We start from the raw sequence: 27762 nt of genomic DNA, 5'->3' as shown, positions 1-27762 counted from the left end.
CATGACATGTTGCAACTGTTAACTGCCAGTCTTTCTCAGAGGCGTCTGCTGATCTTTTGATGTTTCCTTTGAAGATTTCTTGACTTCTGTGCAGTAATTCCATCAAGTTTCTTTTTGTCTTCTTTTTGAATAGTATGGTTAATTAGATAGTCGAAATAAAATCAAAGTGGATTTCCTAAGTAACAGTTGTCTGAATAAATGAAACCTTAACGTACTTAACATATTATTTCTACTTTTGATACTTAAGTACAAAAACTAGAGTATGGGCTTTAGGCATTTTGAACAAGACTGGACCCAAGACCTTTTTTGTTCTTGTTGTTTAAATAAAATAATGTTTTGTCTCACATCAACCGCTCACTTACATCAGTAGGATTCACTTAAATACTCTTCTGTCAAACTTGTTTAAATCCAGTTTGAAGTCATTCAAACACAAACGCAGCAAACTGCAGATGCTTAAAGTCACAAACTGTCGAAAAGTGAGTCATCGTGCATTTTAGTTACTTCCTCTTCTCAGGATTGGTAACGAGGATGTCATAATTTCATTTTTGCATCTTTATTTTCGCCTCGCATTCCTTAATAGAAGCTAGACAAGGTTTTGACAAGTTCCTGAGCCCTGCTAAGCTGTGGGGGATTTTCAGCGTGTTGGCTGGACTGCTAAATGTTTCGCTTCTCACATGGGATGACTGTATTTGGGATGGTGCTTGTGTTGTGGTTTATACAGAACACTGACCAGAGATCGATCCAACATTTCCCACAAACTGGCAGATACTTTACAGCAAAGGTGAAGCTGATGCACAAAATTTTTTACGCAAAAATCAACCTGATCTTGCTTCATTCATTATTATATTTTGGGTTGCATTTATCAGCATTTTCTCATGTCCAGGTTACATTTTTGTAATGGTTTCCATGCTCTGATGAGATTTCGCCTAAAAGTACAAAGACAAAACAATTTGTCCACACTCGAATAATCTAAATTTGTATATTTCGCAATAGCTAGCAAATTAATCACGAAAAATTTAAGGTCCAAAGAAAGTTATTTGGTAAAATAGTTCTAAAGTCGGGGTCCAAAATAAAAATAAAAAAGTCTCATCCCAAGAAAGAGTAATCTTTATACTATAAATTAAAACAGAAATCAGATTTTATTGCAGTTATGGGCCAATGAAATATTTTTCAGAAAAATGGAAGAAAAATAAGACATAACCTACTCACTAAACTGGCCATATCTTAAAAAGCATTCTTTCGATCAAATTAAAAAAAATTCAATGTGCCTATTGAATAATCACAGAACAATTGGTAAAATAACAAAAGATTTTAAGTAAATAAAAGACCAGAAACTGACATGAAGGGATGGTTCGTCACGGTGAGAGTGTGTTCTGCATCTTATTTGTTGCCTATCTGTGTCATTGTCTTTCTCGGAATAAGCGTTGGGAAAAGTGAGCCCAGCGTGAAGTGTGGGATTCCATCATGCCCTACTTTTCCCGAACAGTCTCATCATTGCTTTCCCTAATTCTCCTCTCCCTCATCTGGCTTTGTGCAGTCCTTCTTTAGTATATCTTTAACCCTTACCTCCAAGCTATCTCTAATACATGCACCCATCTTTTCTCTCTTTTCTTATTTTCTTTCTCAGCCTTCTGTATTTGCAGGCTTTCTAATCTCTTGGTTGTAATTTGGCTGTCAATTGTGGAGGGATTTGTCAAGACGTGAGGTTTCTGTTTATCCCGAGAAAATGCCTGTTTGGATGGATTTAGAGACAATTTACTGAATGGAAGTCATCATTTGCTTTGTTCCTTTGTAAAAGCCAAAGGGATTTTTTTTCTTTTTGGTAATCAGAAAGAGACTTCTGATGGAAGAATAGTTCATGAAATTGATTTAATCTGAAGGTCACAGCTAACTTTAACAAAAGAAGAAGAATTAGATGCCCATACACCCTGTTGACAACCAACAAATGTTGAAGTGTAGGAACTTACAGAGCAGAACAGATGGACTGGACATTTTCAGTTCTTTAGGTAAAAGTTGTAAATCGTAGCTGTTACGCTACGTTGAATTATGACCAAAAGAATCATTGGCTGCATTGGGTTAGCGAGGCTGTAGATGAGATAAATATTATCTTGCACCCTCTGTAGGCTGGGATAGGCTTTAGTGTGACGATGTGGTTATTAATTAAATCTTTGCGATAATGCTTCTCAATTCCTCATAATTGTTTGAAGTTACATCTTCTCTCTGAGGTCAACCACCCTTTATCTCCTCCATCCATCTTGGTGGGATTTTATTAGCGTTGGCTGTCGTTTTTGTGGGGATGAAGCCAACCTAGTAGTCGGTTAAAGTCAAAACCTGAGTTTTTAACTTCGAGTTCAGGAGGATACCTCAATAGTCAACCCATGCATTGGATTATACATATTTACATACTTATACAAAGTGTACCAGTGATCTGGTACCATCGTTCCATCAATGAGGCGTTGAATCAGGTAGAAGAACCACAGGTTTACACTCGCATGTTGCTTTAGACCAACCAGCTACTTGATCCACGGCGTCCTCCATCGTCTCTCTCACTCACCTTTTAACGTCCATCGTTTTTCAATAGTCACATAATCTTCGACTTCCTCCTGTGCCTTGGTTTCCTCCTCTCCTCTCATCTCGTGCCGATGTTTTTATACTGGCACAGTAGTAGGTTTTTGAAAGTCTTTTTGAATGTGGCGTTGCACAGCGCGTAACACGCCGGGTTGATGGTGGAGTTAACGTAGCACAGCCAGTAGCCGATGGCCCACACCGTGTCCGGAACGCAGGACTGGCAGAAGGTAGAAATCAGCACCATGACATTGTATGGTGTCCATGTGATGATGAATGCCAGCAGGATGGCAAAGATGGTCTTTGTTACCTGTGCAAAGGGAATCAGATCAATGGTCAAAGATGATCTCTGTGGTTTCTTTGTGCACAACATCTTTGTGGGTGAGTTGTGTGGTGAAACAGCAGGGACCCCCAACTGACCATTAGATTACACTTAGCAGACGGCTCGAGATACATGCCAAACTCAAGCTGATGGGTGCTCATAAGGACTGTGAGAAGAAGGATATCTTCATGAAATTCTAAGCACATGGTGAGGTTTGACTCGCAAGTTTGTCCAAAAACCCGTTGAAATGATGGCGCCTCCATCTGACGACAAGATAAATCGAAGTCAATTAGAAAGAATAAAAAGGCCACAATGATAGTAGTTGAAGAAAGCAAAATTGAAAGATTTCGGATGAGGTCAGACCTCCTCTTGATCCATCCTTTCTATTAATATACAGCTATTTATTTCGAGTATCTGTTTGGCAATCTGGAAATATGAGCTTTAATACAGTGAGTATTGTGTATTTTTGTGGACATCTTGTGGTCTTTTTTTGGTAATTTTTTGTCGTCTTTTTCCTTTTGTATGTTTTTGAAGTAATTTTGTATCTTTTGTGTTCTCTATTTTCAGAGTTAATTTGTGTGTATTTTTGTGGTCATTTTGTGTTTTTTTCCCCCCGTGTCATCTTGTTATTTGTCCTTTTGTATGTTTTTGCAATAATTTTGTATATTTTGTTGTCATTTTATGTATTTTTGTAGTCATTTCTAGTTCTTGTTTTGTGTATTTTCAGTGTCAATTTGTGTTTTTTTGTCTGTAATTTTTTAAATGATTTTTTTTCATCATTTTTCCATTTCTCTCCTTTTGTGTATTTTTGGAGTACTAATCTTGTATTTTTTGTATGTTCTAGTTGACGGTCTGTTTAATTTTGGAGTCAATTTGTGGGCTTTTTACAGTCATTTTTCTTGTCTGTTTCTGTTGTTGTCTTTTTGTGAGTGTTTTTGTCCTTTTGTGAGAAAAACATTCTCGTCATTCTGTGCATTCTTTGTTCCTTTGCGTGATCTTTTAGTCGTTTTGTGCATTTCTTTGGCCCTTTGTGTGTTCTTGTTGTCATTTCGTGTTTTTTTAAAAAGTCATTCTGACTATTTTTTGTCTCCTTTTGTGTCTTCGTTTCTGGGCTGCACAAAAGTAGATTAAGGGCCACCAGTTGCCTATTTCTGGTAAACACAGGGTATCCTGAACTCCAATCATTGAAAATTATACATTTCCACAGTTACACTAATGTAATGTAATGACCTGTAAAAAACAAAAACACATTCGTCCTTGCACACAGAGGTATTTATGTAGATTGGATCAAAGAAAGAAAAAGGCTGCTTGAAGATTCCTGCTGTGTGCATTTAAATACTCCAAAGAAACATTTCTAAATACCATCTGTCACTCTTAGCAATAATTAAGCAACGCTACAGCAGCAACAAAAGCTCAGTGTCTCAGTAAACAGCTGCTCCATACGCTCCTTCTGGGGTCGAACTGGTGGGTGAGTCCCACCTGTCCCTTCGCACAAGTGCAAAAACAGTAGTTTGGTTGTTAGTTCCATAAAATGTAACTATAGGAAGGAGACCTATTCACAAATGTTGGTTTAGCTTCACAGGCAAAGCTGTGTCAAATATATTTCAAATCCTGGCATCTTCAGTGCTTGTATATAAATCCAATCTATTATTATAGAAACTTTGTTGATGCCACTCAGCAATGACAAGGCTTTTACGTTTTGAGAGTAAATCTTCAGAGATCAAAGAACCTCATGTTTGATCCCTGCTTCTGAAAATGTCCTAAACCCTTCAAGAGCTGTAGATTTATCTAGAAAATGCAGCAGAGGATCTCAGGGCATATCAGCCTCAGCGAAGATATCAGAAATATCATGGGGAAGGGTTAGCATGTGGGTAGCTACTAGCAAAGGTTAGCTAATTTTTGATTGTGGTAACTTTATATTTTTAAGCAATTTGGCACCCTAGGCAAAATTTTAGGCGTCCCGCATCCCTGTAAAATCCATTGCCAAGATAGATGTCCTCACAATAAAAACCTGTATATCATTGTCTTTGACCATTTCTTTTAGAAGAAAATACCCTAATCAAAATAGTTACCTTAAAAATATACATTTTATAATATTATATGCATAAAATAATAAATATATTATACAATAATACAATAGCCAAATAAATTAATTAGACTAAACCAGTGGTTCCCAAACAGGGGTACAGGAGCATGTTGTAGGGGGTACTAGGAAAGATTTAACAATTTAAAAAGAATCAGGAAATGTTCCTAGTTCCTTTTTAAACTATGTTTTGGACAAATTCACAGGACAAAAAAGGCTGGGAATCACTTAACCCTAACCCTAACCCTAACTAAACAAGTGACATTAAATGCTTTATATTACATATATATAAAATGAGTAAATAAGATATTATAGACACCAGTATTGACACAAAAATACAATAATTAAATTTGAGATAATTTGGATGTAGTTGCCCTTCTGTGTGGAAGTCCCCAGTAAATTAACGAACTTGTTTGCTTGGAGAAGATTAGCAGAATGCTACTGTGCAAGCCATAGTTAACTGTTAATTTCCGAAATAGTTGTAACTTACTTTCTTTTCCCTGGCTGCCATCTGCCTTTTCCTCTTCACTTGGCTCCTGGCGATGCTTGCAAACTTCCTGGCTACTGTGCGCGGCCGGCTGATTGGGATGGAATGCCTCTCAGCGCCCTCTACAGGTGGAACGATCTCAATCGCTGTGATGCATTCGTCTCCAGCCTGCTTGGTTACAATCTTTATCTTGGACCATCTTGAGCTGGCGGTCTTGGGCACAGCAGAACTGGATGTTGTGGTGGCAATTGGATTTGGATTTATGGCAACCTAAAAAGATCATAGAGTTTGGGTGGTACGGGTTGAAGAAACTCATGAACTAAATCTGAACTGGAATCAGTCGATCTGCAGTTTATCATCAAACTAAGCAAAGAAACTGGCTATGTGAGTTAAAGCTGAGTCCTAGCAGAGTCGTAGACAGATATCTACTACAAGTTTGGATGTTCTATTTCAATGAGAGTCTGTTACGACAAGCCTGTTTAGCTAGTAAAGTGCAACAGATTGAAGCATTAGGAATCTCTCCATGTAGTTTGTCAAACTAGGAGCTAGGACAGTGTCTTGCATAGTAGGCCCACAAAGCTAGAAACGGCTGTGTTTAGTAATTATTGGAGTTTGCCTGAAATCAGGAAACAAAGAGAGAAAAAGAAGCGACTACTATTATCGTTCCATCCAACAGTTTTCTTTGAGTTAGTGTATATATTAGCTCAAATTTAACAGCAGACGTTTAGTCTTTTTTGAGTTGTCTGAAGAACAACCTACTTTGTAGAGTTAGCTTGGGAAGCTAAAGCGACCTCTGAAAAGTTTCCATTGGCGGTATTGGCTCAACACGGCTCCGTACTCCTCATTTTCGGGAACCAATACTGTTTTTCTGGAGTGTTTCCATTGAGCACCAACCTGACATGTGAAACTGCCAGACTCCATGGATTGCACTTTTTTGCTGCCACCCTCGCCAACATAAAACAATGGTGGCCAAATACTTCTTCTCTGTGCATGAGTTGATGACTCTGCGCTGTGAGGATTCTCTGAGCCAATCAGTGTCTGCTTTGTGCCTACGTCACATTTTCAGATCAGGTCTGCTTTTTTTGGAACCTCAACAAAGGAGGTACTAAAAAAGGTAGCACTGACAATTGGATACTTTTGTTGCATTTCCTGTGTTTCTTGTATGGATTGTTGATCATTAATCAGTCTACAGAATTCATTAGTCAAAAATGATGAGTACAAGCGACTCTGGTGTTGTTTGACACGTGGGGAAATGTATCCTCACACACCTCAGATGTGACGGTAATGTTGGTGTTGTCCTTTGGTTCTGTGGGGGGAATAAAGGCTGTCGACGAATCGTTGGAGCTCTCTTTCTCCTCCTGGATGAAAGAAAAGACGGGAGATAGATTTTTGTTGCTTTTGCCAGATCAAACATGATATAATGATTCTGTGTTCGGTTTCGCTCTCCACCCACCATCAACATTTGACTTTTCATTATTCATGACTCACGTTTCAAAAACACCGAGTATCATTCTTGGCCGTCCTTGTTTTAACTCTTTAATCTATGGAAACTAATAAGACAGCAGCCTTTGAAGACTGCGTAAGAAGTCCTGCACATTCCTCTTGAAGGCATTCAAACATACATTTAACTCGTTTAAATGGAGTGCCTTGTCATTGGCTTTGAGAAGTGGTACCTGTGTGACTCCTGGGCTCGGCTGTGCTGAAGGCTGTGATTGGACGGCTTGAGCTGCTTCCACTCGGCCGTTCTTCACTGAGTCCAGTGGCGTCGTCGTGGAGTCCAGGCTGAGTTTGGGAGTATTGTGAGGACTGGCCTCATTATTGTTGTTTTGTTTCAACAAATGGCTCTTCAATAAGTTGGGCGTTCTGGGAATGATACACACAAACACACCCTGTAACTTCTCTAAACCTAAAAGTGCTTTGAACACTGGAATACGGCATGAATGTATTGGCTCATTAAAACAATCGACAATTTAGCAGGAAGTTCAAATTTTTTGATATTGTTGTAATTGGCTTTGGCATTAGCTACCTAGCAGTGTTGTACTCAAGACCTCACTATCTGAGACCAGAATGCAACAAGACCAAGACAAGACCAAGGCCTTTGGGAGTCAAGATCAAGACCATCAACATTAACTTTAAAAACCATGACAAGGTTGAACTGCTTACATTCTCTCTTTAATTTAATTTTTATTTTTACATGTATTTTAACAGACAAAAACAAGGAGTCTGCATCTCTATCAACGCACAACCTGCAAAAATCGCAAACCTTGACAATTTTTTTCAACTAAATTCTTGATAAAATAAATCGTTTGTATAAAAAGCCACTAATAAGTTCAATATGTTTATTTGTCAGGTGAATGAGGCCTAAAGTGCATGTTAAGAGGTATTTCTGACTAGAAAAAAGATGGACTGATGTCCGAGTTTTGCAGGTGTCTAAAACAAGACACTGGAAAAGTTTTGCAAGGAGACAGAACAATCAGTGAGCTAACGCCAAATGTTTTAAGTGAAATTACATTATTATTTAATCAACAACAGCTTCTTACCTTATCCCCTTCTCTTTCTTCTCTGGTTTGTGTTTAGAGATGCGGCTCCTGGAGGCTAAAGAGATGTTGATGTACAGGACTGTCATAATAATGACCGGGAGGTAAAAAGCTGCGATGGCTGTTCCAAATGTTACTGCAGGATTTGAAAGAAACTACAAAAACACAGAAAAGATGATTCACACAAAAACAGATCTTTTCATTAGGTTACATACCATGTGTACATGTTGAGGTATTTTTCTTACCACCTGTGACTATTCCTTTTCAAAACTCATAGAAATAACATAAAAAAAAGATGCAATCACATTATTTAGAACAAAAATACCAAAGTTATGAGTGTAAAGAAAAAAAAATTCTATTCTATTCTATTTTTTTACCATTTATTCTAAGATTGTTCTCGCGCCTTCCTTGTCATGACGTTGTGCCCCCCAGTTTGGTAACCACTGCTATAGTCAATAAGTAGAGATGGACATTGTTATCACCCGATATATGCCATATAATGTAATATTGATTGAGAATGATTTTTTTTTCGTGATACACATATTTTAAATGCATTTGATATCTTTGGTTCAAAATACATGTAACGCAATCTTTTTTTTGACAAATATGCATCTTTTTCTTGCAAAATTTAACAAACTTAATAAATAAAAAAACTAATGTTTAAAAAGAGAGGGCAGGGCTGTTGTTTGAGACAACATGTAAAAAACAAAATAGTTTTCTTACTCTGCGCAGATGATGTTTTATATGTAATGCATCCAATGGGGCTTCATATTAACAGTGGCCTTAACATGTTAATTCCATAGAGATATACTGTCTATAATGTGTTGGACAATGAATATCGGCAAAAAGCTGGCATTGGATATCAAAGGAACCAAAAAAGGAACTGCAGGTTGTCACTAGATGTTGCTGATGGAAGAAGGTAATAAAGCAGTGTTCAAGGCTGGAGAATATTTGCCTACAGCTATGAGCGAGCTTCCAAAGCAAGATCAAGGGGACTGAGATCTGTGTCTCCTCATGTTCTTAAGTCTTCATTGAAGGATCACTGTAAAATGTAGGTCAGGCCTACTTCTCATGAGGAGATGCTCATATTAACTCCGAGAGCATGTTTTGTTTTTAGTTTTTTTCTGGTACCTGAATGTAGCATTCCCCCGGTGGCACTGTGCGCTGCCCGACGATGAACTGCCAGAACAGGATGGCCGGAGCCCATAAGATGAAAGAAAGAATCCATGCGGCTGCGATCATTAATCCTGCCATCTTGGTCGTCCTTCTTGTTGGATAGCTGAGGGGCTTGGTCACGCAGAAGTAGCGATCGAAGCTGATGATTAATAGATTCATCACCGAGGCGTTCGACACAACGTAGTCTAGAGCTAGCCACAAGTCACAGACGACCGGCCCCAGTGGCCAGTACCCAACAATGATGTACACTGTGTACAAGTTCATGCTGAAAGCGCCGATGATCAAGTCTGCGCACGCTAACGAGAAAAGAAAGTAGTTATTGACAGTCTGTAGATGGCGGTTGACTTTGATGGATAGCATGACTAAGATATTCCCAGTGACGGTCACAAAGCTCAACGATCCCGTAACCAAGGCGATGAAAAACATCTCCAAAGCTTTGTAAGGACTTCCTGCTGTGCCGACGTTGTCGACGGTGGAGCACAGGGTTGAGTTGTTGGTGGAGTCATTGCATGAGGTGTTGGATGACAGCTCAGCCGACTGGTTCATCAAAGAACCTGTGGAAGGAAAAAGACGAGAGGAAAATCAGGGAAATATTTGGTGTTCAATAGCCATGCCATCAAAGAAACAATACTTTTGGACAGAAGAATCCCTCTACTGTACTTCAAATTGGTTTTGAAGTTTGCATTAAAAAGTGCATCTTTCTTTTTTCTCTCTATTGGCTAAAGAAGGTGCCAATCAATGACTCAGCCAATCAGAACGTGCCTGGGTGATGAACAAAAGTCTGCTCCTACTCACTGCTCCATGTCTGCATATAACTTTATTTGCAGCTTTTTATGGTCATTTGTTAAATACATTAAGTCTACTACAAGCTTGTTACGCTAACTGTCCATCGGCTTTGTTTACACAATCAGACCTTACAAAACATTTTTTGTCTGTTTATCATGGAAACCCAGAGGCCCTAAATCAGTTGTGCTGCAGTAGGTAAATTGATTAAACCTGCAGGATTGCAGCCCTCCAAGATTGAGACTCCACACTTTTGGTTTATTGTGTAGTAGATGTTACACGTTACTCTCAATCAGATGAAACCATGTTACACACTGTGTTTTTCAACAGATGTGAAACAATTTGTCTTGATTACATTTTATTATTTTTTTTGCCGATGAATAGCGTTTTATTTAAATCACTCGAGTATATTGGAAAGCCATCTATAGAGTGCTCATCATACACGTTCATGTGCACGTTCAATAATGCACCAACTTCAAAGAAGTGCATTTCAAACACCCTGAAACATATCTAGCCACAGTTTAAACATACAGCGCATTGTTCCGTCGACAGTCAACACTGTTACTCCACTGATATTCAGACTCATTTAAAGAAGCCACAGTGGTCGGCCTTGATAACATTCAGAAAGGGGTATTAACAGCAGGAGGAAACAAATGTGGTGTGGGGGGGGGGCTTCATCTTTTAAACATTAAAGCAACCCCAGCAATTTCTAACTATCCCACATTACTTATGCATGTCTTTTTTTCAACATACTAAGCATTTTGTGGAATGTTTCCAAGCATTAGGACTTTCAATCCTATTATAACTCCAGCAGAAAATAGCAATACGTTTAAGCAATGCTACACAATATGCGTGAAAAAGTGAAATACTTATCTTATTTGCACTTGGACAAGGTTTTATTGACAATTAAAAAGGGGATTGTTGAGGATCTGATGCGACAAAAATGAAAGCACTGGGGATGATTGACACCCAACTGAGAATCTGCTCAATTTGAATCATCAGCTCATGCAAATCCACCATTCTGTCATCGAAGAGGGGTCTAACATGGTAATGTATACATTATTTTCAATCAAGAATTGCTTCACTAAGTGGTTTTATGTGTAGTCTCCATTCTAGGAAAGAGATCAATGGGAATTGCCCTATTGTGTATTTCTGATTAACCAACAAAGACTTATGAAGCCACTAGTGATCATTGAATAGGAACATAAAACATAAAAGGAAAATACTACAAGACTCCCATTGAAAAATACAAGAGCAAAAAATAAATAAAACTACAAACTACAACACGGGCCTTTTTACAGCTGTTCAGCACAATTAAAAAAAATAAATAAATACATATATATATATATATATATATATTTTTTTTTTTTTTTTTTTTTTTTTTTTTTTGTTTAAAAATGGCTTTACGGGGTGGTGTTTAGCTCAGTGGGTTGAGCGCCCACCCATAAATGGAGGCTATAGTTCCTCACCTGCAGCCGGTCCCAGGTTCGATTCCCGGCTCGGGACCCTTTGCTGCGTGTCATTCCCTGCTCTCCCTTTCCTGTCAAGCAACTGTCATATAAAGGCCACTAGAGCCCAAAAAATCCTTTAAAAAAATAAAAAAAAAAATGGCTTTACATTTGGGATGCTTGGATATTTGGAGTTTACAGTATACATATTTGGTCTGGGTGTTGTCCAAAATCAGGAGTTTTCAACCTTGGGGTCAGGACCCCATTTGGGGCTGCAAGACACTAAGAATATTATTTTAACAATTTGAGCCTATTTTTTTCTTCTTATTTTTACCATTTTTCTGCAACTACACCAAACTTGCCATATTATAACCTATTTTCATCACTTTTTCTTGCCATATTTTTGCTCCTTTAAAAGCATTTTTGATACATTATTCCCATTTCTGCCACTTCTCCAATGATTTTTTTTGCACATTTTAAATAAATAAATAAAAATATAATTGCAGACTTACTGAATAGCACAAAAAAACATGTAAAAGCTGAGGCCTCCGGACCAACAGGGGGCCCCAGAGAGCTGACAAACCGTTATTAGCTGTTAGCTATAGCTGTAAACTGGGAGACCAGCACCTGCTCAGGTTAATGTTGGTGTGAAATAGTTTTAGATGGAATGTTTGTTACACATTCAAAACATGCTGAGTGAAACAAATTCACTATTTGATTTTTTTTTTTTTATTTCTTTGAAATGTATTTTTTCAGGACAAAGTATTTTAACCGAATGAATCTGCTGATGGTTTTTTGTATCCTGCAGCTAAAAGTTAGCCTTTAGCTAACAGGTATGCTAGCCAAAATGCTTGATTCTTGTACGATGTCCCTGCCAAGTAAAGCTCATAATATTATGTAAAAAAAAAAACCTACACAGTCCTAACAATATATCATCTTTTAAAAATTCAATTGCATATTGAATTTTTCAGTATGTTTAAACCAAATGAAACTTAAAAACATGACTTTTTACCCAATTTCTAACATTGAGTGTCCACAAAGGAGCTACATTGAGAGTTGCTTTCACATTCTGTTTGGCCATAAAAAGCTGTTTTTTCTTCAGTTTCATTAATACAAAAAAGAAGAAAAAGATTTTGTGCTTCAGTTCATGCATTTCTGGTGTCATTTTGTGCCGTTTTTGTTGCAGTTTTTTGTGTTTTAAAGTCATTTTGGATACTTTCCTGTCATTTCAGTTTTTTTGTTCTTTTGTCTGTGATGATTAATTTTGTGTATTTTTGTTGTCAGATTTGGCTTTTGGAGTCATTTTAGTGTGTATTGCTTGTCATTTTGTACATTTATCTGCCATTTTGTACATTAATCTTTTATTTTTTTGTCTTTTTGGAGTCATTTTGTTCACTTTTGCAATTCCAAAATTTTCATTGTTGACTTTAAACCCTTTTTAATGTTTGTATTGATGATGTTTTCTGTTGCACTTTTTAATTCATGTAAAGTACATTGAATTGCCTTGTGTATGAAATGCACTATACAAATAAATCTGCCTTGCCTGCCTCTAGGTCTGTTGACAAACTACGGTGATGGTTGTAATTTGACACCGGCATCAATGTCTTACCTGTGCGCACATCAAGCTCGTTTGAGACACACTGCATCAAGCACGTAAGTGGGAATTTTTCAAAATAAAAACCCTGAAAATAAAATACACAGTATGTAATTCTTAAGACTTTTTTTTTTTTTTGCGGCCCAATATCAGTCCACGGCCCGGTGGTTGGAGACTACTGCACTCGTACAGATTTATGCATTTGTGGTTTTAATTGACACGTGTGCTACATTATTTGTGGTGTCAAACAGGCAAAGCTAATGTTAACCTCAACAATTAAAATGTCCTACTTTACTGCCTTACATATAATGAATGCATTCTTTCCCCATAAGGTATGTGCATATTTATATGACTTCGACACTATAGCCGAGCGTGCATACATATTACATCACACGGTGCACTGCGAATAGCTGTCCAGCTCTTGGGTATGAAACATGTGGAGGCGTCAATGCATCACACAACTAAACAACCCACGTTAGCGCCGCCGCCCAGTGAGGGGTGGGTGGAACAAGGCGGTGTTAAAACATGTATGTCTCTGCAGTGTTTGAATCATGTATGCACACTCGGAATGTGGAAGGTGCACCACACAGTTGGACAATGATCTGAAAATGTCTTCCAAGCAATCAGTAGAGATACTATAGAGATGAGCACACCGTGGGAGACAAACAGCCATCATTAGAAAACCTGTTAGCATTTTTAGGCCTCACATTTAGCATCAACCAGGTGTGTAATTAGGCAGATGAAGGAAAACATCAATGTGGAGCAGAGACATGCAACTTTGATCACAGCAGGGGCCACGAAAATGTGTTTGTCTGATCTGATGAGGGCCACATTAAGAGAATTCACCTCAGCGTTTAAAACCCAACTCAGCTCAACGTTATTATCCTCAATTTTGGGTTTTTTTGTCATCATTTAGTGGGCTTTTGCTGTCTTTTTGGTGTGTTTTTTTTTTTTACTACAATTTTGTGTGTTTATGTCATTGTTTGTGGGTTCTTGGTATAATTTACCGCTAGTATATTTTTCTCTTATTTTTTGTCGTCATTTTTTTGTGTTTTGTGTCAAGTATATTTTTCTCTCATTTCGTGCTTTGTTGTCATTTTTGTGTATTTTTGTTGTTTGTTTATCCTTGGTATTATTTACAATATTTTTCCTCATGTTTGTGTTTTTTGTTGTTGTTGTTGTTTGGTATGTTTTTTTTGCGTCATTTAGTATATATATATTTTTTTGTATGCTTTGGGTTGTTGTTTCTCATATTTTTCTGTTATTTTGTTACATGTACTTCCATAACACCAAAGGAAGTGGGCGCCACTTCCTTTGTGGAGTATTATTATTTATATTTATTATTTGTCGAGTCCTTCCAGAATATAATACAAGTCTGGGGAAAATGTATGTGTGGGAGTTGGGGTCACATTGTATGTAAAGGTTCAACAAATGTCGTCTTATATTATGTTAGTGTTAGAGTAGGGTTTCATACAGCTCAGTTATAGCCAGATTTAGTGAAAACATAAACTGTTTTGCTGAAAAGTTTGTCTAATTGGTTAAAATCCTTTCGCTTGTGCAATTTTCCTGTTTTTGCCGACAGTGTGTTTACGTAACACAGCCGAGATCTATTATGAAATATACAATGCAAGACAATGAGATGCGCGTTACCATAGATTTCATCACCTTCATTTCGTATGCTTCTACATACAGTAGCTACACATTGACAGTATCCCTGCAGCGTGGCTGGATATCGCACACTGGTGCAACGTTAATGTCACAATATGTTCCAGGCAATAAGTATCAGCTGGCTGCTAAAAAAAAATGGCAAAATAATAGCCATGACATATGGACGAATGAGCAAAACCGTAAAAAAATAAATAAATAAATAAATAATAATAATCCCACTAAAATCCTAGATTTATTCTGACTCTCATTGAAATGCATGGCTCTTTACATTTCATGTTGTAGTTCTTTTCATATGATTTGAGTCCGATGATGAAATAACGCTAATAAATAATAATAAATAAAAAATAATGCTAATAAAACCAATCTTAAATGTACGCACTGATACAAATTACTCACAGAAGTGACAAATCACTCCGGGGGAATTGAGTTGGATTTAGCCGTTTTTCCACAAACAAGCCCCTGTGGGGCCACTGTTGGTTTTGTTGGGAGTGCAGGCCAAAGAAAACCCACAGTAAATCCACAGGGTCTCACTGCACAGCCCACAGCAATGTCCTCATTATTGGTAGATTGAGGGTTTGGTCTGCAGGCACCGCCAAAGGATAACAATAAAGCAATAAGAAATGGAGCACAAGTGTAAGTAAAAAAAGCTGTTACGGATTACACTCAGATCTGTAGATGATTATTGGAAAAACAAAATGGTTGAAGGAAGAACACAAAAAAAAAAACGGCGCTAATCAACACATCATCTTTCTCCAGTGAACCCCTTACATAAACATGACACACATCAAAGTCAAGGCTTTTATCCAGTTGAACGTGTTTTTCTCGTGCACCTGGTTAATTATGTGACCATGAGATGTAGGTTCCACTTCCTATACTTTACTGTGGGTGAAACTACAGAAAGGTAACATAACGATATGTTAGGAAGGAACAAAAATCCATTCAACATCTTGTCATGTAACCATAATAAACTGCTATATTTGATTAACAGCCTAATCAATCAACCTGTATTTGATGCTAACTGAGTGTGGCGTCTTCGTCCTTTTGTAGCCCTAACTCCTCTGGGAGATTTTCTTTTGGAAATATGAATATCTACTTTAAAATATGAGTTTATATCACACATTTACATTTGTTTTAAACTGGTTTTTTCAAGCTATTTTTAATTTCAACACCTGTAAATGAACAGGAATCGACTCTATATTTGGTATATTATTAGATTACATAAAGAATGTGACGCTGATGAACTGAAGCAAAACAGACAACGCTATAGAAATATTGAACACAAACACTGCCTCATCAAAGACTAGATTTATAGTAGACACAGCTGAGGTGTATGGAGGTCCAAATAATGTTAATCAGCCATTCTTCGCTTGCATCCATCTGTGAGGATTTAATCCTCCCCCCTTTTTCATCTGCACATCTCTTTCCTTTGGTCAAGCCACCAGTCGCTTCTTGTTCCACTTTCACGAGTATTGGTGTGTGCGACGGCGAGAGTTACAGGGCCCCCAGCGCATCACAGCGTTACCAATCCATACTTCACAGCATACGGCCAGCAGCTCCGTGTGTGTGTGTGTGCGTGTGCTTGTGTGTATACTCAACATTAGCTATTCCACTTGACACTTTCACACTGTAATTAGGCTTTTCTGCATCTTTACACATTGTGTGAGGAAGTTCTGTGTTTTATTTGACCAAAACTAGACAATTTTGCACAAGATTTGACTACATCTAATCAAATCTGATCGTTTAAACCAGGCAACTTTCATCACAAAGCTGTGAATATCTGATCTAACGGCCACATTATCAATATTCACATCAGCATTTAAAAAAAAAAAAAAAGACCAATCTGAGCATTATTTAACACATAAAAGAACAGATTTGTCAGTTTTTCTGAAGATTTTGTGTGTTTTTGTTATTGTTTCATGAGTTATTGTGTTATTGGTGTCAATTTGTGCTGTTATGCACTCACTAGTGTATTTTATTTTCATTCTGTGTTTTTGTTGGTGCGTTGTGTATATTTGTTGTCATTTTGTGTGTTTTTGAAGTCCTTCTGAGTATTTTCCTGTCTTTTGGTTTTTAGTTTTGTTGTTGCTGTTTTTAAGTTGTCATTTGTGTTTTTGGAGTCATATTTGTAAAATTATCTTTTAATTTCTGAGTCATTTGGGTGTATACAGTACTTGGTTTGTTTTTGTGTGCTTTTGGAGTCTTTTTGTCTACCATATTTTCCAAGGCATAGAATGCACCGCTGCTTTCCAACAATTTGTAAAATCGGCGTAATACATAAATCGTAAATCAGCATTATATATCCATGTCATCTCTAAGGTCACTCTGATGGGTGCTATAGTGGATCGGGGGAGGTGATTCAGGGGGGGGACTCTGTGGATTATTAATCGCAGGTGTCGTGCATGTGATAATAATCACAATCTTCTTACGTCATAGGTGGAAAACCCTTACCTGGTCAGCTGACCTGCTACAAAATCATCAAAGTTTTCTTTTTGATTACTAATTTGCCAAAAGGAGTCTGTGAATATATTGTTTATTAATCGGCATTGCTAGAAATTAAGTGTTGGACAATACTGGATATCAGCAAAACAATAAAATAACACAAGCTGACATACTGCGTAGCTCCTTTGAAGTAGCTCGATTAGCTAAGTCATGGTCTGACCTTATCTGCATCTGTGTGTGTGTACGAGAACAACCTGTTCTGTCTTCATCTTTTCATCTGTCAGGGCATTGTGAAATATATATATTTTTTTTTAAAAACACATCAGGTTTGCCCACATCCAGTTTGGAAACTCAGATTTTATTGAAGATGACAACTTGTTTATTCAAATGTGGTCCGTGTTTCCACAGCAAAAGGGAACGTGTTGACAGAGCTGAGTCATTGCCAGTAGAAGTGTTGTTTTCATACACGAACCGCGACGGCATTAGAGAAGATTTTTAGAGTTTTCAGAATAGATAAAAGACGAAAAATCTCTTTCTGATGCAAAATTGGTAAAAATGTCACGCGTTTATACAGAAAGAGACAGAATTGTCAATTCTTGCGTAAAATATGAAGTAATATGGCACAATTAGCCTCCTGAAATGGAAATAGCTATACGACGCACACAAAATCCTCATTGACATAATTTTGCACAATATTAGCCCATAATAAGAATTCTTGCAAAGTAAACTGACATTGATTAAAAGGTGTTTTACATCCAAAACACCATAAATCTTCTAAAAGTTGGGGTACCCGGTTTGGTAAAATCAAATGAAGAGTGGCGGACAAGTTACCTGCGAAAAACATATGGAACACCTAGTAATATTGATAATAATAACACCGTACAGTGTTTTTACAATAAAGGAGAAAAACCAAAAGGCAAAAATAAAGGTTTTGTCTTGTTTTTTGTTTTGTTTTTGTTTCTAAATGTTGCACTTTTTATGACGTAAAGTACATTAAATTGCTTTGTTTATGAACTTTAAAAAATAAATTTACCTTGCCTTTTACAATTCTACAATCCTGACTTTAAATCACTGGTTCTCAAACTGGGGGGCGTGCTGATGACATCATGATGGGATACTGAACATTAATATATATTTTTTAATTTTCTTCTTTGCTCCAGAAGAACTTCATTATTAGCGTATTATTACCGTTCTAAAATATGTGAATTCACATTCTACGTTAATTTAGTGAGTAGTGAAGAAGAATTGAATGCAAATTATCTCCATTAAATTGAGTAGATTGTACAGGACATTTTTTAGAGGACAAAAAATAGAAATCTATGTTAATCTCTATTTGAACAAAATATTTAGATCAGAACCTCTACTAACAGTGATTCTCAACTGGTGGGTCGGGACCCAAAAGTGGGTCGCGGACCTATACTGGGTGGGTCGCCAACAGCTGGTGAAAAACACGTAAATACTTAATGTCTCTCATGTTAGATTTGCCTTTTATTTTGAAAGAAACTTTTTTTTGACAAGCATGCTGTGAACAGCATGTTGCACAGGAAAATATATAGATATTAAAAAATATTATTTATATATATATCTATATGTGTTTTCAACAGCTATTTTTCAAAAACTACATTTAGTTGTTTAAATTCTAAAGAAAATGAGGCTCGCAATTAAATGACTGTGGCAAAATGTGGGTCCCAGGGTTAGACCAGTTGACCTGCTCTACTAACACAGGCATAATAATAAATTAGGGCTAAACTAATGACTTCAACGTGATGATTTGTTGCTGCGATAATAAAACTAAATGATCATATTTGCAAGTTTAACGTATTCATCTGTGAAAGCAGAATACTAGCTTTAATCTGGTAGCATAAGTCCTCATCTCCCCCTCGTTAAACTCCCTTTCCCTAATTCCTCTATCATCCCCCTGCATCCCACCTCTCTACAACTTCCCATCCCTCTGTTTATCCACTCTGATGCCAACTCACTGGGACGGCGCCAGCATCAACATCTGCAGCTGGGAAACATGCATTCAGATATAAATACACAGCCGCTCGTGAACGCGACGTTGCTTAAAAACTAGGCCATGGCACGATGGAGGCAGAGTGGAAGGAGCACTCAGAGGATTTCCAAAAAGTCAAGTGGAAGTCGGGAAACGGTCGTGGCGCTCTCACGTCTGGACAGCAACACTTTGATGCTCTGCTTTTCTGTGAGCGACGTGTCAAAAGCCAAGCGGTGGGTCAGTGTCGCCTCGGTGGAATTTAAACGCTGCGACGTGACGGTTTCCAGAGGATAGACATGTTTGGGAGGCAAGAAAAGATCAGCAATCTTTGTGTCGAGACAGAGCTGATTTTAAAGTTAACGAATCGTTAACAAAAAGCCTTCCAGCACCAATGTAGGTCACTAAAAAGTTACGTCTACGGTACCTAAGATTGCTGAGGTACCAAAGATACAAGTTTGGCTTACTTAGACTTAACCCAAAGTTCATTTCTATATGTTAACGATTACAAAATTTATTATTTTTAATGAACCCACCCCCATCAAATGAAACAAATCCCCAATAAAAAACTAAAAGTAAAATTTTCTGAACATTTTCATGCCTCAATCGTTGAAATCAAATGAAAATTGTGAAACAAAGAACTTAAAAGGATTTATTAAAAAAAATATAATAAAGAAAAACATTCTGAATATTTTAATTTTACATTTTTCTTTTCATAATTGTGACCATCACCAGCCTTCCCAAAGGAAGGGTAAAAAATTCACTTCATATAAAAAGAGAGTGCAGTGTTACACCTTGGTGACGGAAAAAGGAACAGGGGAGAGGGAGTCATGGTAGGACAATGGAAGGGGTGGCAAAGGATGAACTGTTTTGTGTTTCTAATGTTATTTAAATATCTATTCTTCCTCAAATCTGTTACTTGCTCCGCTGTCTTGGATGTTGTCATAGCGACTAGGTAGGGGCATGACTGAAAGTAATGGGAGACGTAGTTTGGGAAGTGTGTATGTAATGGCCTCCAGTGACCAGCTAGTAGACGCGTGAATTACGGTACTAAGTGCAAATCAACAAGAACCACAAAGACTTTCCTTTCTGTCAGTTGTAGGTTAAAAAAAAAAACTTTAAATTTTCTGGATATGGGATTTTCCTGCTTCACGGTTGCTGTACAAAACCAGTTTATACAGTTTATCTATTTATTGTATGCTTTAAATAACCTAACACACTATTTTTAGGTGTAAAAAAATGAACATACTCATTAAACTCTACTGTCCCATGTTCGCAAATTATTAAAAACATAAACATAACTCCATAAAAGCTTCAAGCATCCTGTTGGGTTTTAATGGGAAAACGCATAAATATAAATGATGACTGCTCTGTGGATCAGAGGTAAGAAACTAATCAAATGCAGGAGCGTCTGTCAGTGATTGAGCGTTCGCAGGCTTGGAATTGAAATGAAGTTGTTCAACAGCAGCTCTCTCTTAAATTAAGCAGACAGAAGAAATTAAGGTCAGTAAACATGTCTACGTGATTGGAAATGAGGCGAGTAATGGAGCCAATGCAGAAAAGCAAAGGTAACTGGACTCACGGCTGACTTTTAAATGTTAAATTTCCTCATAAGTTGGATTAAATATGAGAAAACAACCATTGGAAAACTGAGCCCGGAGGTTTAATGAGGATCAGAGAGGCAGCGGAAGCCCAAAATCAAAGCTGATTGCGTCGGCGTTTATTGGACTACATAGGTTTTTCTCACATTATATTTGTAAAATGTGAATTACAAACACGAGTGGAGGAGACAACGGTCCCGCTGACAATTCTTCTGTTTCCAAAAGAAACGCCATGGGTGTAAAAATCACATCTTATAATACAACATCTAAATATCACCTGACTAATACCACCAAACAACACCCAGGCCTTATCATGAGATCATCACCAATGTTACAGCAGAAGTCACGACATTATTCATCACCACACTTGAAAAAAAATAATCAAATTAAATCAAATTATTTTGCAAATTAATCTGTTTCTCCCAGGCTCTTTGTTAGTTTGTGGGTTAATTTCCCCTCTTGCATGTGGCGCCCCCTGTCTTTTCTGTGTGATAGTGCAGAGAGATGGTTTGTTTTCACTCAGGTGTTTCTCAACCCCTTGATTACCCTTCCTGTACCATTTAATGAGTGTTTGTTCATAGTGGGTCTACTGGTAAGCGACTGTATTACTATATAAATAAAAACTAATTCGTGCCAACATGAGTAGAGTTCATTATACATTGTCCCCCTTGATTTATAATGTTTTGGTCCAAATTGTGAAGCTATTCACATTTGAGTCAGGAAAAATATGGTAACTTCGGTTCATTTCATAGATCCGGGTTAATCTGAGTCACTCATCAAATGTATCCACTTCTTTCGAGTCATTTGATTATTTATAATGTGTGAAAATATTTGCTGAATTGTTTTAGTTTAATTTGATCATAAACACCCTTTTTTCCCCAGATGTGCTCGCTTGTAAAACACAATAGCGGATGTAGAAGTAGTTAGATCATTAAAATGAAAAGTTCATTTTAAGATAAACTGATCTTTTTGATCATTTTTATCATTAGAAAAACGAAGAATGTAATAACGCCACTTACTGATTGTTCTTGGTAGTGCAGGATGACCATGCCACGATTGTTTGTGATTTATTTCTGCTCAAGATGAGTTTTTCTGCATTGTAAAAATCAAGATGAAACTATGTGTATTTGTTGCTACAGTAAATTAGACTATTGCTTTGTTTGATTCCGCCTTAACATCGTCTCCAAAAGACGTAAAATATGAATGGTAACGATCACATTTTCTAATGATTTTCTGTTTTCCCCTAAATAGATGTCATTATTAGCTACTAAACTGCCTGAATTAAAACTGTTGCTTTTTCCTTTTCTTGAAGGACGTTTACACCCAAGCAGACAGACAGACTTCCATGTCCATGCTGGGCTTCATTCCCAAATACACAAACTGGGGCCGTGCATGTAATATTCACGACTGACTCCCATTAATGCTGCATGACACTGACAAATTTAACTCCGTCTGAAAGTCGTCTTCAATCACGCAGATGGAAAGTTCAAACGATCAGATCGGGGCTTAGTCGACTCGGTGTGATTAAATACTTAAGGCTTTGTTTTGTCATCGTCATGCGTGTCAACACAGATCGTGCTGACAGGTGACCCATTGATAGCTGGCGTTGTGTAACCACGGCGCGTAGATTTATAAAGATCAAAGATGAGACTTTGTCTTCTTTTTCCATCCAGATGGGATGATGAACTATTTTTCTTTATCTGCGCCATGAGTGAAGCGACGACTGGCTCCAATCTCTGATCACAAGGGTTGTGCTATTTAAGGCTAGGCTAACAAGAGAGGAACACCACAGGGGGTTGGAAACTAACTCTGTCAAAGCATTGGTGTTTATTTTGCATACATGTCCAACACAGACAACGGTCACAACATTATTTTCACAACTCATTTCAGAATAATCTTTCTTATTTATACTATGAAAAAAACAATTGACAAAAATAATAATTTTATGGATTATATTTGACAAAAATCTAACAAATAAGTCGCACCTGGATATTAGTCTTATTAGGGCCCTATAAAATCCACGTTAACGGAATCGTGGATGGAATCACGGAATCGATCAATGAAAACGGAAATCCACTGTTGAACGCGGTAATTGACAGAATCAGGAACGTTTTTTTTATGAAGAAATGTTTCTGGGGAGCGCTCTTTAGGTGCACCAAACAACGTCTAAACCACCCAAAACTCCATCTAAACTGCCAAAACACAACGCAACTCATCACTCACCCCAAAATACGGAGCCACCAGTTCCCGCTTAACTTTAATGTGTCTGTGAAGCTCTGCTCGTTTCTCGCGTAGCGCTGCAACGCTCCGAGTGTTTGAGCAACGTGTCTCATCAGTGCTATAGAAGAAACAGTGGTTTGTTGTTGTGGACGAGACCACAGACGCCAGGGATTGTAGAGTCTGAAACGTCGTAGTTTAATGATAACGTCTAATACTGTCAAATATTCTGTCCCCTAGTTGTGAAATAACTGATGCTTCCATGTGTCCATTTGCTTTTTCTTTAATCATTGTGGTCTGGAATGATGTAATCAGGATCATTTAAATTAAGTTGATCAAAACTTAATCAATAAACCTGCTCAGATTCAGTAAACCATTGATCTCTGAGGAGAAATTTGGTGACATTAATGCTTTTCTCATACATCTTTATATGACATATAAATAATTAAAAAGGAGCAGTCAGAATAATCCATATCAGTTCAACTTATGTGTAGCTTTTAATTGTGTCTTACACATTATTTTAAATTACATTTCTATTTTTTACATACATTTTTGTTTGTTTTTTGATTATTATTTATTTTGTTTCCTCACGGGAGTTAAAAATAAATTATTTTCGGAAAAAAATGATGATTAATATTCATTAAAAAACACGGAATTTGGAAAAAAAACTTGGATTTCCGAGCACAGTTGGGTTGGAGGTTCTACACAGTCCACAGCACTTGTTGATGATTTACTTCACAGTAAAACAAGCCTTCAGGAATCTACCATCAGACTCCAAGGCATCTCCAAGTCTTTTCTTCTCTGGTGATTAACGAGCTCTTTAGAACTTGGCTCGATGTCGACACATCTCAGAAGTTGTGATGTGGAATCTCAGCTTAGCTTTTGCTCCTTGACTTTGAGCAATGGCGCCAAACACGCAATTGGCTTCAGATAAACCATCTTAATGCTGTGCTTATATTAAGGTTAGGTAACTGAGTACTGCATGTTTTATTACCTTCACCCCTCATCCATGCGACTTCATCACACTTACAGTAAAGTAACCTTCGTTGTTGGCATTTTACCACTGATTTGGTTTTCCAGTTCCTTTGTTTATATATTCCTACAATCACAAAGATCTGCGCTCGCACGCACACTCACGCACACACACGTACAACACTTTGTTGACACCGTGGGGGATTAGCTTCTTGCGAGGGCAGATGTAAATAAGATGGAATCAGGAGAAAAGACGGCACCACTGATACATCGGATATCCAGCGTTTTTATCAAGAACTGAGAGGTGTCACTGTAATGCACATTAAATAACTCCAATTTTAAATCAATCAAATGTCATTAATAATTTAGTGTATTACTTTACAATGGAAACAAACAAAGACTTAGCTTTTTTTGCACTCGTCGTTTTGTAAAAAATGCACTTCTTTAAAGGTAGGGTAGGTAATTTTCTCCAGATACACTTATTAAAGTTCTGGTGGAAATTGTCTTTATGTACTGACAGAAATAAAGATCTTATGTGCTCTGAAAAAGGAACGAAGGAACCTTTGACAAATGTCAGAAGACAGTTTGTTTTTTATTAACCAATCACGTCTCCCTGTCTCTCCGCTCGTTCTCGACCCCTTGCGTGCACTAGCCCACACTCAAAGCGCGTCACTGGTGACAGAGTTGAAATGGAGTTACTGTTGACACTGCAAGTTGATCGTAGAATGGCGGACAAATTACCCATTCCAATTTACTTCTAACAGGGGCAAGAAAAGAAAGATGGCGGCAGAAAAAGCGCTTCTGGAGCACCGGCGCGCGTGCATGTGAGCGAAGGGCGTGGCTTTAGAGGTAGCACAGAGGGGAGGGGGCTGGTATAGGCGGAGCACTCGGAGGATGCTACTTTCAAAATAATGCGAGTTTTCGAAAATTACCTACCCTGCCTTTAACATCGTATCTGCTGTGAAATATCACCGTTCACTTTGGGTTCGTTTGCTGTGACATACGATTAGGGCCTCTCATTTTTCGCGATTACCAAAAACAGACGGGAAAAACACCGAATTCACGTTCTGAAGCGTAAAAAGCAATCCGACCTGGGTTTCTGTCGTCTTTATTTGAACACAAGCAGCATGTTCTGGAATGATGTTGCGCATTTACACGCTATTTTTTGCTGGACAATGGGTGACTAAAATTATAATAGTAGTTAAAGCTGCAAGCAGCGATAAACGGGCCCTCACATTGCATATATAGAAAGTGTGACAACTGACAAATATTTAATTATTAGGTTTGAGTAGCAATCAATGGTGTTTTAGTTAAAGTGATGATCATTTTACTTGGTGACACGTCACAGCAGAAGCATACGATCACCGGGGGGGGGGGGATTTCGTGCAAAACATGAAGGTGATTCATCGGCTGGTGGTAATTAAAGTTTTTGCAAATAACGTTTTGGGACCATATCGCACATTTCTACTGTAGTTTTCCTGTTAAACGTGGTCTAGCGGTGCCGCTAACATCGCAAGAAATGAATAACAGTAGATGATGCTGTTAAACCTATTTAACACGTTTGGTATGATTTTTTGAAGTTTCATAGCCAGTAAAGTCACCTAAACGAGGAAAGATGATGAAATGCAAAAGTGTAAAACACAGAAATGAAATTGGGGACATTTTGAAATGAAAAATCTAGGACCCTAATAGTAGTGTAATAGTCTTTTAGTCTTGTTGATTTGGTTAGTAAGTGTATACATGAATAGAAAATTATGTTCTTTTTAGGAATGTAACGATTCACTCACTTCACGATACTGGGTTCACGATACGATTCTCTCACGATTTATTTTACAAAATGGGACTGTAGACAAATTTTTTTTTTGAGAAAAAAAAATAGAAAATACTGTACTATTTTCCTTTTATTTTTCATTGTCAAAATAATTCCTTGATAAACTATTCAAAATAATGCAATTTAACGAAAAATAAATCTTGAATGAAATAAATAAAGGAATAATACAAATGAAAATGAAGCCTATTAATTTAAATTCTGGTTCTATAATAAACAATGCAAAACTGCATAATAGTTCTTTTTCTTTTAAAAGTGAAACTGAAAATGTATTTTGTGCATTAACAATTGGACTTTAAAAAAAAAAAAAAAAAAAGCGATTGCACTGATTTACGTCATATTTGCTAGCTATGCTAGCAGACAGAGCTAATAGAAAAACGTGACTTTTACAGATATTCAAGTAATATTACAGATATTCTTTCGGTGCTAAAGGGGCAATGAATCATTTATTAACATATTTAAGAGTAGAAGGCAGCCAGAAAGAAAGTATTAGCAGACTCCGCCCGCCGCCTACACTTGTGGATAGCGCCCTCTGCTGGTTAAAAAAGTACTGCGATTCAATTTTCAGAAAATCGACATCAACCGTGATACCTATGAATCGATTTTTAACTGCCTTACGATTAATCGTTACATCCCTAGTTCTTTTGCATCTGGATTACCAAACTAATCAACACAACAATAGGGGGCGGGGAGGGAATATTATCCACAGGTTGAAAACGCTTCCCACGCTTCCCTCCTCACTCCTGACTGTGTTTTTAGTGTGTGTGTGTGTGTGTGTGTGTGTGTGTGCTACTTTAACACACACTGTGATCCTGGTGGCAGCACGTCACCTGGTTGCTCTGAGGCAGATATGACATTTGCACACTGTCCATGCATTTACATATCTAAACTCATCTGCAGCTCAGATTCTGTACAGTCCATTTAGACATTTCAGATCAACGTCTCTCATTCTGTAACACTAACGCCCTTATCAAGCCCCGAGAAGAAGAGAGGGAAGAAAGGGAAGTCGGGGGGAAAAGTGGAGATTATGCCAAAGGAGGAGGGGGAGTCGATTCAGGCTTTTCAATCTGTGAAAATCACATCTGTCCATTTTAACGATCATTTCCTTCACTTCTCGTTGTATTTTGCTTCTGTTTTGCTGCTTTAGTTCCTTCTTTGCTGTCTTTCTGTTGTGCAAAAGAGCTGCATCTCTGTTATATTATTGATAATCCAAATCTTACATGTACACTTAGTCCTCATCTGTTTCTTTTAGAGGTATGCAAATAGACATTAGGTAGATTTCTATATATAGACCATTTATCTTTACAGTGATGACAGGAAAACCTTTTTTTTAGTGCATTGCCACTGTGTGTTTGTTGTTGTTGTTGTTGTTGTTGTTGTTGATCTAAGTATTACATTGTTCTGTTCAGCCTTGAAATGCACAGGTACAGTGTACAATGCACATTTTCGTTTGCACCCAGTCTTCATTGTGGCTGCACTGCATCCTCTGTGCACGTTTAAGTTATCCACTGGCGACAAATAGTTATTATTATTTTTTTTAATTTTTTTTTAAATTTATTAATCTAACAATATTTAACAATTCAGAGTGAGATTAGTGACTTTCAACGCATTCAAATAAAGTTTTTCTCAATTGCGTGATATCGGTGGGGTGTGCACGCGCACAGACTAATTTTTCAATCCAACTTTATTTATTGTAGCGCTAAATTTAAATGAATTAAATCAAATAAATGTTGGTATATTGAAGGTAATAAAGGCTGCTCGCACTCACCGCTGAAGTTCCAGAAGGGCTGGAAATCCTCCGCTCCGTCCCCGTCGTTAATCATGGTTCATGCCACCGTGATGCGCTCTCACCTCCACGCGCTCGAATCACACTTTTTCCCTCGCGCTGCTGTCTCTCCTCCGCTGCGCGCGGCTGCACCCCGGTGACTGACGGGCGTCCGTTAGTCCGTGTTCATGGTGTGGGGTGACACACGGCTTTGAGTTCTGATGACGAGTCACTGTAAGTTTTCTTTCTTTCTATGTTTTTATTTTACTTCTGTTTGTTCTTCAAAG

At 37.6% G+C, this 27762-nt stretch overlaps 1 protein-coding gene across 1 annotated transcript; it reads right to left on the bottom strand.

Annotated features, from left to right (window-relative positions):
• Positions 1–269: 269 nt before the first annotated feature.
• Positions 270–27762, bottom strand: chrm4a (cholinergic receptor, muscarinic 4a). The gene is made up of 7 exons (XM_028465275.1): positions 27479–27762; positions 9126–9724; positions 7998–8149; positions 7131–7320; positions 6726–6815; positions 5461–5727; positions 270–2875 (listed from the first exon to the last, which is right to left on the bottom strand). Exons 1-7 carry the CDS (start codon positions 27531–27533, stop codon positions 2630–2632), a joined length of 1599 nt encoding a protein of 532 aa, XP_028321076.1. The 5' UTR covers positions 27534–27762; the 3' UTR covers positions 270–2629.

The sequence above is a fragment of the Gouania willdenowi genome, chromosome 2 (assembly GCF_900634775.1).
Source record: "Gouania willdenowi chromosome 2, fGouWil2.1, whole genome shotgun sequence".
Lineage (NCBI taxonomy): Eukaryota > Metazoa > Chordata > Actinopteri > Blenniiformes > Gobiesocidae > Gouania > Gouania willdenowi.
This window is presented reverse-complemented; position numbering and strand designations above follow the sequence as displayed.

Coding starts and splice junctions, on each gene's coding strand:
- chrm4a (XM_028465275.1), bottom strand. CDS start 27,533: ATGATTAACGACGGGGACGGAGCGGAGGATTTCCAGCCCTTCTGGAAC. Junction 6,816..7,130: donor CGAGCCCAGGAGTCACACAG/GTACCACTTCTC, acceptor TCTTTCATCCAG/GAGGAGAAAGAGAGCTCCAA. Junction 5,728..6,725: donor ACATTACCGTCACATCTGAG/GTGTGTGAGGAT, acceptor TGATCTTTTTAG/GTTGCCATAAATCCAAATCC.